A 15,039-nucleotide genomic window follows, 5' to 3' on the forward strand; every position below is an offset into this window, starting at 1 on the left:
CACACAGTGGGGACATTCTTCCCAGCCTCGCAACTGCACCACGCGGCCGAGTCTTAAGACCAGGGTTCCCTCAGGAGCGAGAGCAGGCAGCGGTTGTTCAGAGCCTGTGAGGGTTTGGAGCCTCATGATGAATCCAGGTCACCCTCCCCACCCCCTCACCTCCAGCAGCTTGTAGAGGTGCTCGATCCGGCTCTTCTCCATCTCCTTGGCCGGAATCTCCGTCTCTTTGAAATGGACGTACTCGTTGTAAAGTGCCTGAGGGGGGAGGGGTGTGGTTAGCAGTTGGTGAGCAGATTCTCACTGATGGCATAAAAACGCTGTTTTTAGCTCAGCTCCTCACCTTCAGCTCCACGGGGTTCTGGGGAAAGTTCTTGTCGGCCATGAGCAGCGTGTGCTGCCGGGTCCACTGCAGCAGGGCGGGGAATCGGGTCTGGTACTCCGACCAGCGCTGGTCCACTTCCTGAGGCAGGGGGAGAGACAAGGAGAAAGAGATAGAGAGACAGAGGGGAAGGCCAAGAGAAAGACAAACAGAGATAGAGAGAGAGAGAGAGAGACAGAGAGAGGGGTAGCAAGAGAGAGAGAGAGAAAGAGAGAGACAGAGAGGGGGAAAGAGAGAGAGAGAATTTGCTTTTTGGAGGTTTGGTTTTTACATGCCATCGATGATATATGGGGCTTTGGCAATAAGAAAAGCTGACTTTATCATGCCAGTAAAGCAAGTTTGACATAATGTAATTGAATGAGTGAGTCAGAGTGACTGAGCGTAAGGGTGAGTAAGGGGCTTGGGCAGGGCGGAGCGGGGCATACTTGCACTGCGATGCCCTCGCCCCCCTCTGGGATCTTGGGGAATGCGTCATAGATGGAGGACACGTAGGTGATGACCGACTTCTCATCTGGCGACGGTACGTCCACGTCTTCCAGGGACAGAGGAAAAGAGCATTCAGGGAGGGGAGACATACCCACACCCAACCAGCACCTAACATGCTTCAGAAGGCACTGAAGGATCTTCACACTGACAATGAAAGAGAAGCAGAGCCATACCTTCAGCATCCAGTAGTCGTGTGACCCCTAGTGACTCCGCAATGTCGAAGGCCTGTTCTAGGTTGTCGCGGTTGCTTTGTCGTGCAACCACCTCCATATCTATCAGGTCAGGCCTGTGGATTAAACGGAGCAGGTTTTAGAGAGTGTGTTAGAGAGTGTGTGTGTGTGTGTGTGTGTGTGCCTGAACTAGTTATGTAGTTAGTTGAAAGTAAAACTAATGTTGCTTTCTCTTTGGGGACAAAGGGAGGCAGCACCGGTAACAACCGTGAACACTGATCACACTGATCTCATCTGGGCTTGTGAACGCTCGGTGACATCATGCTGCCTGCAGAGCGCAGCCCAAATCTGCTGCCTTCTGAGGTTCCTTTTCCGTTAGGATGCCATCTTAGCAGGGAGCTCACTTTTAATGATGCAGGCAGCTGCTTTTGTATTGAGACAGAGCCAGTGTGTGTGTGTGTGTGTGTGTGTGTGAGAGAGAGTCTGCGTGTGTGTGTGTGTGTGTGAGAGAGAGTCTGCGTGTGTGTGTGTGTGAGAGAGAGAGAGAGAGTGTGTGTGTGTGTGTGTGTGTGTGTGGGTATGCATGTGAGAGAGAGAGAGGTTGCTTGTGTGCGTGTGTGAGAGAGAGAGATGGAGAGAGTGTGTGTGTGTGTATGTGATAGTTTGCATGTGTGTGTGTGTGCATATGTTATACATTTTGCAAGTGTGTGTGCACGTGTGTGTGAGAGAGTGAGATTGTGTGTGCGTGCGAGCGTGCGTGCGTGCGTGCGTGCGTGCGTGCGTGCGTGCGAGAGAGTGAGAGTGAGAGTGTGTGTGTGCATGTGTGTGTCTGTGTGAGTCTGTGTTAACGGTGTGCTGTACCTGTATCTATGCAGAAGGGCGTTGAACATGCGCCCGTCGCTCCAGCTAGAGGAGAAGTTGACGCAGCGCATTGCGGGGTAGCCCTCTGTTGCCTGCTGACTCCATAGCAACAGCTTCTCCTTGGCTGTCAGGTCACCTGACTCACCGCTCACGTAGATCTCAGAGATCTGCCCACAGAGGAGAGAGGCGACAGGGGGAGCAGGGTAAGTCCTGGAGCTCCTTTTCCCTGCATGTCCGCACCCAGGTTATGAACAACCCCGGTACTCAGCTTTCAAACACCTTCTCAACAGCAGCTGACACAGGGGAGTGCAGTGTAATACATTAACAGAGTTTCTCCAAATAATCCATTTCTGACAAACACAGATTAAAAAAAAGTAATCAGTGTTAGTGTTAAGTATGCCACGACGGTACCCTACATTAACACACTCACTACTTGAGTCCATACACAGGCATACAGACAAACACACACGCAATGATTATATCCCACTCTACACACATTTGAATTAACACTCGCCATACACAGCTGTTAACAATCACTGTAGTCCACAGAGGGGACATATTGACAGAATCCCACCACTCGCATATTCACTCTGGTTTACTCACTCTGGATAAGACCACCAGATAAATGCTCAATGATACAAAGTAAACTTCATTTCACCCGGGAGTGACAAGGGCAATTTACTACACTTCCCAAGGTGCTTTGCCATTCCAATGTGGGGCAGGAAGTGTCTTAACGGCGTGTACAGAGCAGGCCTGCATGGGCATCAGTCCAGAACGCAGATCCAATAATCCCCATTATGTGGATGTACTATATTAATCTAATCACCCATCTGCAGCACTACCCCATTCACATGCCATGAACATCAGCTGATCTGCACATGGGGGCCGCTTAGATCTGAGAGAACAAGGGCGCTGGAAAAACAGACACCAAGACAAGAATCAGTGAGTGAGAGAGAGAGATAGAGGGATCATTCCAATTCCTTATTTTTCTCTTTCCTTTTCGTTTCTCCTTTTCTTGCCATTAGCTCCACCCATCGGGAGAGGGTAGGAAAAGATTAAGGAAAAATTATAAAGACTGGGAAATAGAGAAAACTTGAATTAGGCAAATGGAATGTCCTCGCTCTTTCCAACATTTAAGGGGTGGTAATGTCCTTAAAGATCGATTTCCGGGGACAGCAGCAAGGAAAGGAAACGTGGAGAAAAATAAGGGATTGGAATGAGCCCAGAGAGAGAGAGAACATGAGAGAGAGATGGAGAGAGAGAGAAAAGCGTTACTTGAGACTCCGATAAAGAAACACAAGCAAGAAATTGGTGTCAAGGCACAGAAATAGAGCGTGGAATGGATTTTTGGATTGGTGAGCGACTGAGGGAGAGGGAGTTTCGGCTAGCGGTCACGCTGAAGTGTAGCGTCACTACGGTCTGACTCACATCAAAATGCTTTACGCATCTCGCCAGCCACACCCTAGCCAAACCCTGACTGTGTCAGGACAGTACAAATCAAGAGACCATACCGCAGCAAAAACAACCATCTCACAGCTGAAACTGTGAATTAAGCTACACTTCAGAGGTTGACCTTTTATCAATACAGTGTGATATAACTTATACTTGTAATATAATACATTGTTCCACAATAACCATGCGTTTTAAAACCCTAAAATGGTCTAACAGCAGTACCTTCTGAGGTGGAGGGTAATCAAGTAATTACAATGTGATTACATTAGTATAATATACCTGATACAAAGGGCAACCACAAATGTCTTAAGACTCCCATAAAGGTTGTGTGTTCCATTTTAAAAAAAATTTCCTTTGGAAGCAATACGTACATGAGAATGCTTAGCACCAGAATAAGAATGTGTTTTGCTCATTGTGGATTTAAAACAGGCCTTTAAAGCAGCCAGCACATATTTTCATTGAAAAGAGCCTCATTCACGTGTCTATTGTCCTCATGGTATCAGTCTGTGAAGAATGTTCTCATTTTCTTTCCCAGTCTGCAGTAATTGCTGACCTTGATACCGTTTCTGTCCAGCTCCTTAACAAGCACCTCACCACAGACACAATCCCTCTGCTTTTCCCTCTCTCCCTCCCTCCCCCCCTCTCTCTCACACCCTTTCTCTTACTCTCCCTCTGCATTTCTGTCTCTTTCACTCTCCCTCCCTGTCACTTTCCCTCTCTCCTCCCGCTCTCCCTCCATCTCTTTCTCTCTCTCGCCATCCCTCACTCCCACTCCTCTCTCCCCCTCCCCATCTCTATCAGGCCAGCGTCCCTGCCTCTCTGCCCTCCGTTGCCTTGATCTGTCACTTTCTCTTTGCTTCCCCTTTCATCTCTCGTTCCGCTCTTCTCCCTCCCGTGACCATCTTTATCAGTCTTTTCTGCCTGCTTTCACTCTCTGTTCTTGCTCGCACTCGTCTTTTATTCCCCCCTTTCCTCCGCTTCCACATCCATGGCTCACGGTTCAGCCCTCTCTCCTCTTTCTCTTCTGCCTCCTCCTCCCTCCTTCCTTCACTCCCTGACAAAGAAGGGCTGTGTGTGTGGTATTGAGCACTGCCTGGCTCCAGCCATCAGTATTCCTATGTCATCCCTCTCTCCCTTCTTCCCTCTCGTCCTCTTTCTCTCTTCCTCTCTTTCTGGGGCGAGTACTGAGAGAGAGTGGATCCCTGCCCTGAGAGGACTGCAGACTGCAGACAGTCAGGAAACACAGAGGCACCAAGAGACAGGCCTGGAGACTGAGAGAGATTAGCATATTTCTGCTTAGACACAGAGTGAACACTATGGGCATGTGCACCTCTCTCTCACACATACACACACAGGCACACTCACACAGAGACAGATACACACAGACTCACACAAATAGACACACAGACAGGAACAGACACAGAACACACGGGCAAGGACAGACACACACACACACACACACACACACATACACACATAAATGAGTAAATACAGCATTTCCTGTTCAGCTTGATCTCCTTACAGAAAAGATGATTAAAGATGAGGTCACAGAGAAAAATAAATCCAGTCCCTCCTGGTCATGTGCCTGTTCAGCACGTCTCACCATGTAGCACACACACACACACACACACACACACACACACACAGAATGCCACAGGGAAGGATGGAAAGATTGCGAGAGAGTGGGATGGCTGGAGTTCTGTGAAAACAAAACTAAGTTCCATCTCACATTACTACTAGTCAGATGCAATCATATCCACTCTCTGACTGAGCAGACAATAATCCACTCAACCAATAGAAAAAGTGTCTCAAGATGGTAGGCGGGGAAAAAACAATGACAAGAGGCAATCACGTCGAGGGTCGAGAGCACGTAACAAGACAGTGATCCCCTGAGGGCAGAGATGGTAGCCAGGGGGAGGGGCGGTTACAGCGGAAGGAGTCTGGCAACCCTTTAGAAGTTTTAAGAGGGAGAGGGATCAGGGAACGCCCGTGGGGTTGTGAACGGTCTGGTGATTTATGCGCATTTTAAATCCATCTTTATTCAGATGAGGGGGCGCTCGCGTCTGGCTGGGGGGTGTGTGGGACATGAAAGCGAGCAGGGCCGCCAGTGAGTGAAGAGGGAGCTGGTCTGACTGATCTGCACCCAGCAGAAAGAGTGGTATACGCATGGCAGTGCCCGGCGGGGGGGAATGAGTGTGTGTATCTGTGTGTCTGTCTGAGTGCGAGTGCCAGTGTGAGTGTGTGTGTGTGTGTGTCTGTGTGTCTGGTTCTGTGTTCTGGTAACTTTATTATTTTTATGTCTGGTTTCCATTTACATTCACTGTTCATGGCACTCGTCTTCCCCTGTGATGTATGTGTCTTCATGTAGTTCTGAGTCCGAGTCACTACCCTGTCTGTGTGATACACTATTCGGGTGTTTTCAGAATTTTCCGGTTTCCCACGATTCCTTCTCCATCTCGCTTTACTTGCATCCCGCTTTCTCTCCACTCATGTTTGTAGACAGCATTTATCGACTAATCCCGACTAACATAGAATTTATACAGTACTAATATTAACACACTAATATGTTCTTCTAACTAACATTCACTAGTTTTGGGTATTTATAATTTAACCACGTAACTAACATATTAACATTCTCCCTATTTCTGCACTGCTCTGTAGCTCCACCTCCCTGTTCTATCTCCGATTGCCTGTCTTAATTCTGCGAAGTGTTCACACCTGTTCTCTAACTATCACTACAATCCTTAAGTCTGTGCAATTGTCTACGCCCTAATCCGGAGCCGTTTGTATTACATGTGTGTCTAGGTGAATCCAGTCCCGTGTATTCGTAACTCCCTTGTTACTGTATGATTGCCCTTTCATGTGTCTCACCTGATGTCTATTTGTTAGACCACCCTCATTCCCATGCCCCACCTTGGTTGTCTTATTCCTCTGTGTATTAAAACCTGTCCTTTTAAGTTTCTTGTCGCTAGTTTGTCTTTCTGTGATTCCATTCCCTACCATGGTTCTAGCTTCCCCGTACCTGTGCCCTGTTCTCGGTTTAGTTCTGCTCCGTTCCACTCTGTTCTGTTTTTGGATTTTCTGGTCTTGATCTCTTCCTGGTTTTCGACTCTGCTTTGCATTTTTTAAATTTGTAACTTTGCTCGTCTGTCTCCTCGGTTTTTGAACTCTGCCCGTTTTCCCAACTACGCTCTGCCTGCCCCATATGTACCTGTCTGCCTGGATGTCGACCACAGCCTGTTTGTGGATTACGTTTTGGATCTGCCCCATGTCATTAAAGCCTGCCTGATTACGTTATCCCTGAGTCTGTGTTTGGTTCCTCTGTCCCGAATCCTGACAGCGTGTGTGTGTGAGTGCGTGCGCGCCTGTGTGCGTGTGTGCGCGTGTGTAAAAATGCTGATAAAGGACAATGCTGGTGAGCGGAGCCACAGTGTCACTTCATCCGGGAAAGTGACATCAGCGGCGAGCGTAGGAGACGCGTCACAGCCCGGCACGCGTGCGCTGGCGAGAACGAGGTTAAAGGCGTAATTACCGAGCGACGCGCTCCAGCTCTAATGAGGCCATTAAATCCCTGCGCTCTCTCCCTAAACGCCCCCCCTTCCCCCAACCTACAGCGCTAATGCACAGGACACGGGAGAGGTGTGTGTGTGCGTGTGTGTGTGTGTGTGTGTGTGTGTGTGCGTGTGTGTGTGTGATTGTCCGGGACTGTGTGTGTGTGTGTGTGTGTGTATGTGTGTGTGTGTGATTGTGCGGGACTTATGCTTTAGCCCATAATGTACCTTCCCCCAAAAAAACACACACCAGCACATACATTCACGTGCACACATGCGCAGATGCATACACTCCTGTGAAATGTGAACTCGCACTGAAAACGCATCTGAGCGTGCGGTCTACTACATGGGAGGAGAGAGGAGGGTACTGCATGTAAAACCTGTGACACTGGGTGTCAGAAGTGACAAGACAAGTGGGCGGTGAGAAGGAGAGAGAGCAGTAATGAGTGACAGAAAGGAAGGGAAAGGAGAGAGGGAGAGAAGAAGAGATGCTCTGTGCTGTGTTGATTAGACCCAGGGGATGGAGTCAGGATGTAGAGATGCAGTGTGCCTCTTCTTCAGAGCTGATAAACACACACCCCTGCGCACTCTCATACACACACCTTTGCACACTCACGCAGACCTCTGCACACTCTCATGCACACACACTCTTCTCACACACACCCCTGCGCACTCACACACACACCCTCTCACACACCCGCACACACACTCTGATGCACACACTCACACACACCATCACACACACCGCCATTCAGAGAGCCCACAGGTCCACAGGCTATAGACGTTCCACAAAAATGTTTGCCATTAAATTATTCAGCACGGACACCCACATGATGTGATTATGCACAAATAACAACCCAGTACACATGAACCTTCCTCCTTCCCTCACCTTACAGGCCAGCCATTGGACAAACAGCCAACAGAAACCACAGCAAACAAAGCAACACCATCACACTCACTGCAAGAACCACACGCCAAGCTGCAAATACAACCACCCTGGTACTGAGCGAAGCATATGATATACACATGCTCACACGTGCGCGCGCGCGCGCACACACACACACACGCACATGCACGTACAGTCACACATTCTAAGTGAGTGTGTGCTGTACATGTAGTCTGGACTGCAGTAAAGTGCAGCACTCTGAACCCTGGAGGTCTCTGAGGAGAGGAGAGAGTGAGCCTGACCTGAGAGGAGGGGCGAGGGGATCCCTCGGGAGGCGAGAGAGGGCTCTCTATCACGGAAGAGTCCAGAAGCTCGGAGGAGCTGCTGGTGAACCCTCCCCAGTCCGCGTGCATGACGCCCCCTGTCTCCGGGGAGGTGAGCGGCAGGTCGCTGGCGTACCCCGAGGACAGGGGGTCCTGGGGGAAGGGGGCGTCCCCGAAGGGCGAGCTGGTCTTCTCATTTGGGCTGACGTCCTTTTCCACCTTCCCAGCACGCACCGGGGCTAGAGCAGTGAGGTCGTCCGGTGGAGTCGTCCACACGTCAGCACTGGAGCTGTCAGTCACCTCAGGAAGCTCCTCTTCCTTCTCCCGCACCTGCACCCTGAGCACACCGCCCGTCTGCCGGGAGAGGGCAGGGGGCTCCGCCCGCACCTCCACCCCCCTCTCCCCCCACACCGGGGAGCCGAAATCCCGGGGGTAGACCGTCCGCACCACGCACAGCTTCCCATCGACCTCCCGGATGTGCACCACACCCCTCGTCTCCTCCTCAGTGGCGAGCCGGTCCCGGGGACGGGAGGGAAGGTCCTCAGTGTCCTTGTCCTGGTGACGCTCAGCCTGCAGGATTCTGGGCCTCTCCAAAACGCCCTGCACCCGCTCCCTCACCCGGCACACCCTGCCCCCGCCCGGGGTGGTGCTGCCCACGTCTGTGTCCGGGGCATCCCCTCCAGACCCCGCGGTGCCCCCGCCAGGCTCCCCCTGGGGCAGGCAGAACACTCCCCTCCAGGCAGGGCTGGGTTCAGGGGACAGGACCAGCACCGTGGCTTCCTCGCCTCTCCCCCCCATTTCGAACTCCGCGGGGAGGGTTTGCGCCTCTATGGTGAGCGCGCTGTCCAGACTGTCCCGTTCGGTTCGGCCGTCACCCCCGGAGACAGTGGCCACTTCCTTCCTGCTCTCCTCTTCCTCTTCCTCCTCGAGACCTCGCCCAACGTCGCTCACCCCCGCCGGCCCGCCCCGCTGCTTCTCGGCCCTGCGCTTGCGTCTGAAGCGGAGTCTCTTTTTTGGAGACAGAGGGGGGGCTCCGTTCACCCCGGCCTCCCGCTGCTGCTTCACGCAGCCCAGAGATCCTCCCATCTCCCCCCGAAAAGAGGGCGAGAGAGAGCAGAACAATACAGGGTAATAAAACGTAGAGGGCTGAGAGAGCGAGCGGTATGAGGCAGCAGAAGAAGCAGACCAGACTGTTGCTGCAGACGGACGTTTCGGCAGGCAGCCAGTCAGCCCGGAACGATCCGGACAATCCCGCGGCTCTGTCCGTACCGCTCGCTACGGCCAGCTCCAGGGACCGCTAGCTCAGCGCATGGTCACAAACGGTCCCGCAGGGTTTCAGATGTTCGGAGAAAAGAGCTTATTCCCCCTCGCTGTCCCAGCGGGGGGGAGGGGGTGACCTTATCAGTCCCCGCTCCGTAATCACATGAGGCTGCTCCCCTCAGATCCGCCGTCGCCCCGGCGACAGGCTCAGGCCGTTTCCACGGCAGCGCCGGCGGCCGGAAGCCTGAGCTCCCAAGCGGGAATGGGACACGCGCTCATACCGCGGACGTGCAAAACCTCGGAGCGGCAGGAGGGCTGCAGTGCCGACAGACGCTTACACACACACGCGCACACACACACACGCACGGTGCGTCAGAGCCAATACACATCACCAGAGGTCTTCAGGAATCCTGCGAGATCCCATGACTCCGGGATTCTCTTCTGAAACAAACCGAAGAGCGGTATTCCTAGTATTCCTGTTGGGCTTGCTTCCCCTCTGAATGCGGAAGAGGTAACCTAAGTGCATTTCCCAGGTTTGGCTCACAGACCATCCGTTAATGCATAAATAACAGCACTGGGCTCTCAGCAGGGGCAGTAGCACCACTCGTAGTAGTAGCGGTACCGGTTGCCAGGACAGCGTGGCGGACTCCAGGCTGATGGAGGGCGATGATGCAGCTGCAGACTCAGCACTCCGGCAGCCTGCCGATAAATCGGTCTCCACTCCTCCCGTTCACACAGAACCCCCGTCACGTGACGAGGGAGCTTCGCAGCCTCACGGGTCCTCAAGGCACCGCTGGGGGCCGGGTCTGCACTTGTTGTTGCCACGGCAGGTCGTCCTCCCAGGGCGATGTGGCACTGCTAGCCCCCCGCAGGAGCGCGGTTTCCCTGACGCTGGCATCACCTGGCGCCTGGCGCCGACAAATCAGAGGGGGGAGGGGGAAGAGGCGTCCCCATTGGCAGAATCGTCATTAAGAATTCTCATTAAGCTCCGCCCCGCGAAAATATCACAGTCACAACACTCTCGTGTCCCAAAATCCTCAAGCCTAGCAAACGCGTGGCTGCAGCCAGGACAATATCCAACAGGACCTCTACTCTCTCACACAGCAGTCAGTCCAGTCAGAGCAGCCAGCAGCCCAGCTGTGCTAACGGCTAACAGGATGCTGTAGCAGCACAGAGCGGTAGCAGGCAGCCCCAGATCCTGGCGGAGAATCTAATTACGGCAGCAGCAGTGGAGTAGGGCAGGGTAGGGTAGGGCTCAGAGGCCCGGCCTGGTCTCGGCACACGCAGGAGGGACGGGGGACAGGGGAGGCATCCTCGTAGCTCCGCTCCGCATCGGGGTGGAGGAAGAGGAAGACGTCGAGGAGGAAGACGAGGATAATGTCGAAGGAAGACCACCCGGGTCAGGAGGAGACGGAGGTTCCACTGGAAGGCATCGCCGGGCTGATCCAATTGATACGGCACCCCCCTCCCCCCATGGGAGAGATGGTCTCTGAAAGCACGGCTGCAAGGTCTGCCGACCCTGTGATCTGCTGTGTGTGTGTGTGTGTGTGTGAACCCAGAGGCCTGTAGATTCAGCAGAAGCCTGGGAGCTCAGTAGCAGTGTGCTCCCTCTCTTCCTCGCTCTCTAGCGCTCTATCGTTCTGCCTCTGCCTGCCTCACTTGCTCACTCTCTCTCGCTCACAGTGGCACCAGTGCAAAAAAAAAAAAACGCTTCATCTCTAGCCTACTGCAGCGTTAGACTACACTGCTGCTCGCTCTCTCTCTCTCCCTCCCTCCCTCCCTCCCTCCCTCCCTCTCTCTCTCTCTCTCTCCCCCTCTCTCTTCCCTCCTCTTTTCTCCTCCACCTATCAGCTTCCCCCTCCTTCCCTCCCTCTCGCTCTCTCTGGTTCTCTCTCTGCTGCTCAGTGCCCAATGCACACGCTCGCACAGATACACGTATATGCACGCACACACACACACACACACACACACGTTTGACCCAAAAGCCATCAGAGATGCAAATGGTTGTCAGGTTGCTACGTATGAAAAAATAATTTCAATCTGCTTTCCATCTCTCCGGCTGTGATGATTACACCTCTGTGTGCCTTCCCTTCTCTAATCCTTTTCTCTCTCCCTCTCTCTCTCTTTCTCTCTCTCTCATGAGAGGGAAAGGAAGATGAGGGGAGGGAAGGAAGATGAGGGGAGGGAAGGAAGATGGACGGACGAGGGAGGCTCAAACTATTTAAAGCGCGTGCAGAAGGATGTGAGATGTTAGGGGGATGGAGTGGTGTGAAGAGGCACAGGGTGAGAACAATGAGAGCACATCCATCTGGAGGGGAGTCTGCCATTGTGCAGCTGTTTGGGATTATAAATCTCATCAGCTCAATCAACCAGTGCTTCACACGTTCCCTCTGACTGCACACCAGCACACAGACGACAAGCAGCGCAGAACCACACGAGGTACATCGAGGTCTACAGTCATTACAGTCACCCCAATCTCCACCGTCACCAGAACCAAAGTTCTGAAGGAAGAGCAATGATTCAGGCCCAATCCACAACACACGCCTGTACACCTATAAACAGGGCTTCACACAGCTTGAGCTTGTTAGTAGCCGACTACGGGCAATGTTACAGGTGTATCATTCTATGCACAGCACCGCCTCCCAGTGTCAGAGAGGGGTGCCTGCAGGCAGCTCAGGCATATTTCTGGCAGGGGAGGTTAATAGAGGCCCCAGTGAATGTGCATGCCACAGGGTAGCTGACAGGACAATGCTGACACAGTCATAAGTGTGAAATGAAACCCAGCCGTGACGTTCACAAAATGGCCGCCCCTCTTTTACCTGGAGCGGACAGTGTGTGAGATCACTAGAGTACTGCCAGACTGCAGCACAGGCTAGACCCCGCACGTGCACTGCTGCTGACTACCCCCAGGGGGCAGGCTTCCCCACAGAGCTCACCACCCACAGCCACAGTGAATCACCAGTCACTCCGTCACCACAGATAGCTCAGCTCCCAGCAACCTCTCCCCTCCCCTCCCCCTCCTGTTCAGTTCTGTATGAGGTAATGCAATTCATACCGGCCTGTATATGCAAGGCCAGTCACATTTCAAACCGTCACCATCAAGAAAAACTATTTGTTGCAATGTGCACCCGACAACAAATAATGTCTAGAACGAATGGTTGATTGGTAACTGTATTCAATCTGAGGTGGGGCAGTGTCAACATCTCTCGCTCCCTCTACTGTTACCACAGGCAAATGTGTCTGTGCAGGAGACCAGCGCTCCATCACGTAGACAGACATATACACGCACACCATACCATGCACATAAACACACAATCATGTACTCTCTATCATTCTTCGTCTCACACACGCACAGACACTGCCCGGCCCCAAGTCCTTTGCCATCAGCTCTGCCCTTCTCGCCGTTTCCACATTCCAAACATCAAAGCCTCCCATCTCCCCCTCACACAGCGCCCGCTCACACACTCTCCCTCACGCCTGCCATGGGCTTCTCCCCATCCCTCCATCCCCCCCCTCCTCCCCTCTCAGATCTGCTGAATCATGCTGAAATAAACAGCTGCAGTCACAGAGCTGCGTCTCCCTGGAAACCAGCTCCCCGTGTCACCTTGTGATGTCATCACTCTGACAGAACACAGTGCACTCTGGTGGACACCTAATTTCAAAGATCATTTAATTAAGCTCATGTGTTATGCATTAATTATTAATTAAATTGTGAATAGTGCTTAACACAAGTGCTTAATACTAATTAGGGCCCGACAGGTTTTCAATTAGGATTTTAATGTTTTCAGATTTTAAAAATTGTTTAAATATATTTGAAAGCAGTTAATAACTGAAGCCTATTGCAATTAAAGGAAATGGCAAACCGATAAAAAAAGAAGATTCCTGACAAAATCAGATGAGTGGTGGTCATTTATTATCCTTTCATTTCCATTAACACATCTTGAGATGGTTCTGAATTACACAAACACAATAAACGGAGTTCTAAATTAGAAGCTTGCTTTGCAGGGACCAGCACCTGTGTCCCTTTCTCTCAAACACACACACACACACACACACACACACACACACACACACACACACACACACACACACACACACACACACAGCCCCAGGTAATTTGAAAAATACCTGAGCACTTGACAGCCGTGTCTCCCCAGACGCACACACACTCACATATGAAGATTTGGCTGAGCTTCCCTTCTGTCTGCAGGCTTGCCATATGCACAGTTTGAGTGGAGCGAGAGACAATTACCTGGAATAAGCAGTCTAGACATGGCCCACTCTTGCTAGCACAATCCCAATCCTGCCAGCACAATCCCACTCCTCTCACCCCAATCGCAATCCTGCCAGCCAAATCCCATTCATATCAACCCAATCCCACCCCTGCTAGCCTAATCCCATTCCTGTCAATGCAATCCAACTCCTGCCAGCCCAATCCCACTCATATCAACCCAATCCCACTTCATCCCACTCCCGTCAGTCCAGTCATCTCTCGGGAGACTAAGACCAGCTCTCAGCAGACATCCAACCCAGCACTGCCAGCCTCTCTATGATTAACACCCACAACTAGCAGTAAATCACACCCACTGCGCTCCACTGGCTGACATGTGCACAAAATAGGCAGTGGGGCAATCAGCTTCAATCACACATTAAAATCCTGGGTGCGTACATATGCACACACACGCGCACACGCACACACAGACAAACACACACACACACAGGCAGTGCTAATCCTAAAACACAGACCTGGAAGTGGAGGATGATGGTCCAGATCAGTCCCAGGGTCAGCTTGGGGTTTCCGTCTGTGATGTCATCATTCCGGATGTTCACTAATTTGACCTGCAGGGAGGGTACAGGGGTCAGACGCACGTACTGTAGGAGGTGTGCTAAACGTAGATCTCAACTGACCATACAGCAGATGGGCCAATCGGGGAACAGGGCTGTTATTACTAAGGGAGAAGAGAAGAGAATGTGAGATCTGCGATAGTCCAAAAACAGATCTCACAAACACTCCACTCATTAAAGCAAGTATGCGAAGCGTCCGGAATACACAGAAATAATTGATTCAGGCATTACTATGGCTGGTTAAATTATTATTCCAGCGAAGTTAAAACGAGTTTGTATGGCACACACATACTTTTGTTAGATTTTGTTACCAACACCAACTAAATCACAACCGTAAACTATAGCAGGGAGGGGGGAAATGGGGTTTCCCTTTGTAATGATTCTTTCAGTCGGATGTTGTTGTTGCAGATAGGCTAGTCAGATGAACACATTCGCAGCCAGCTAATGCTAACGCATTTCACATACATTTGCCACAACAGTAAAAATGCAGGAAATTATGTAAATTCTTGTAAAAATGTAACCCCCTCACCCCCCCCAAAAAAAAAACCCAATGTAAACCCGTAGCTGTAACTGTAGCAAAAGGCAAAAGGAGTGAGGGTCTGTCTCAGGCATCTGAAAACATAACACTAACGTTTCACTCAAAGTAAGCACGATTATGTATGCATCTTCCCTGCTGAAAAAACAAAAAACAACTTAATCTAGGTTTTGAAGCAGCTGGGAGCAGGTTGAGCAGTTCAGACCAGCTCCTTACTTACTTGAGATGGTTTGACCAGCTCAAACTATGCTTTGAAACAGCTGGCAGCTGGTAATTTCAAGCTGGTCACAG

At 51.6% G+C, this 15,039-nt stretch overlaps 1 protein-coding gene across 1 annotated transcript in view; it reads right to left on the reverse strand.

The window, feature by feature from the left end:
- Positions 1 to 15,039, reverse strand: part of macf1a (microtubule actin crosslinking factor 1a) — a 132,397-nt gene that overhangs the window by 97,761 nt on the left and 19,597 nt on the right. Inside the window, 6 exon segments of the mRNA XM_061254720.1 lie at positions 160 to 255; positions 341 to 460; positions 805 to 911; positions 1,039 to 1,151; positions 1,897 to 2,063; positions 14,115 to 14,207. Coding sequence (XP_061110704.1) covers positions 160 to 255; positions 341 to 460; positions 805 to 911; positions 1,039 to 1,151; positions 1,897 to 2,063; positions 14,115 to 14,207 — 696 coding nt within the window.

Source organism: Conger conger, chromosome 9 (genome assembly GCF_963514075.1).
Source record: "Conger conger chromosome 9, fConCon1.1, whole genome shotgun sequence".
NCBI lineage: Eukaryota > Metazoa > Chordata > Actinopteri > Anguilliformes > Congridae > Conger > Conger conger.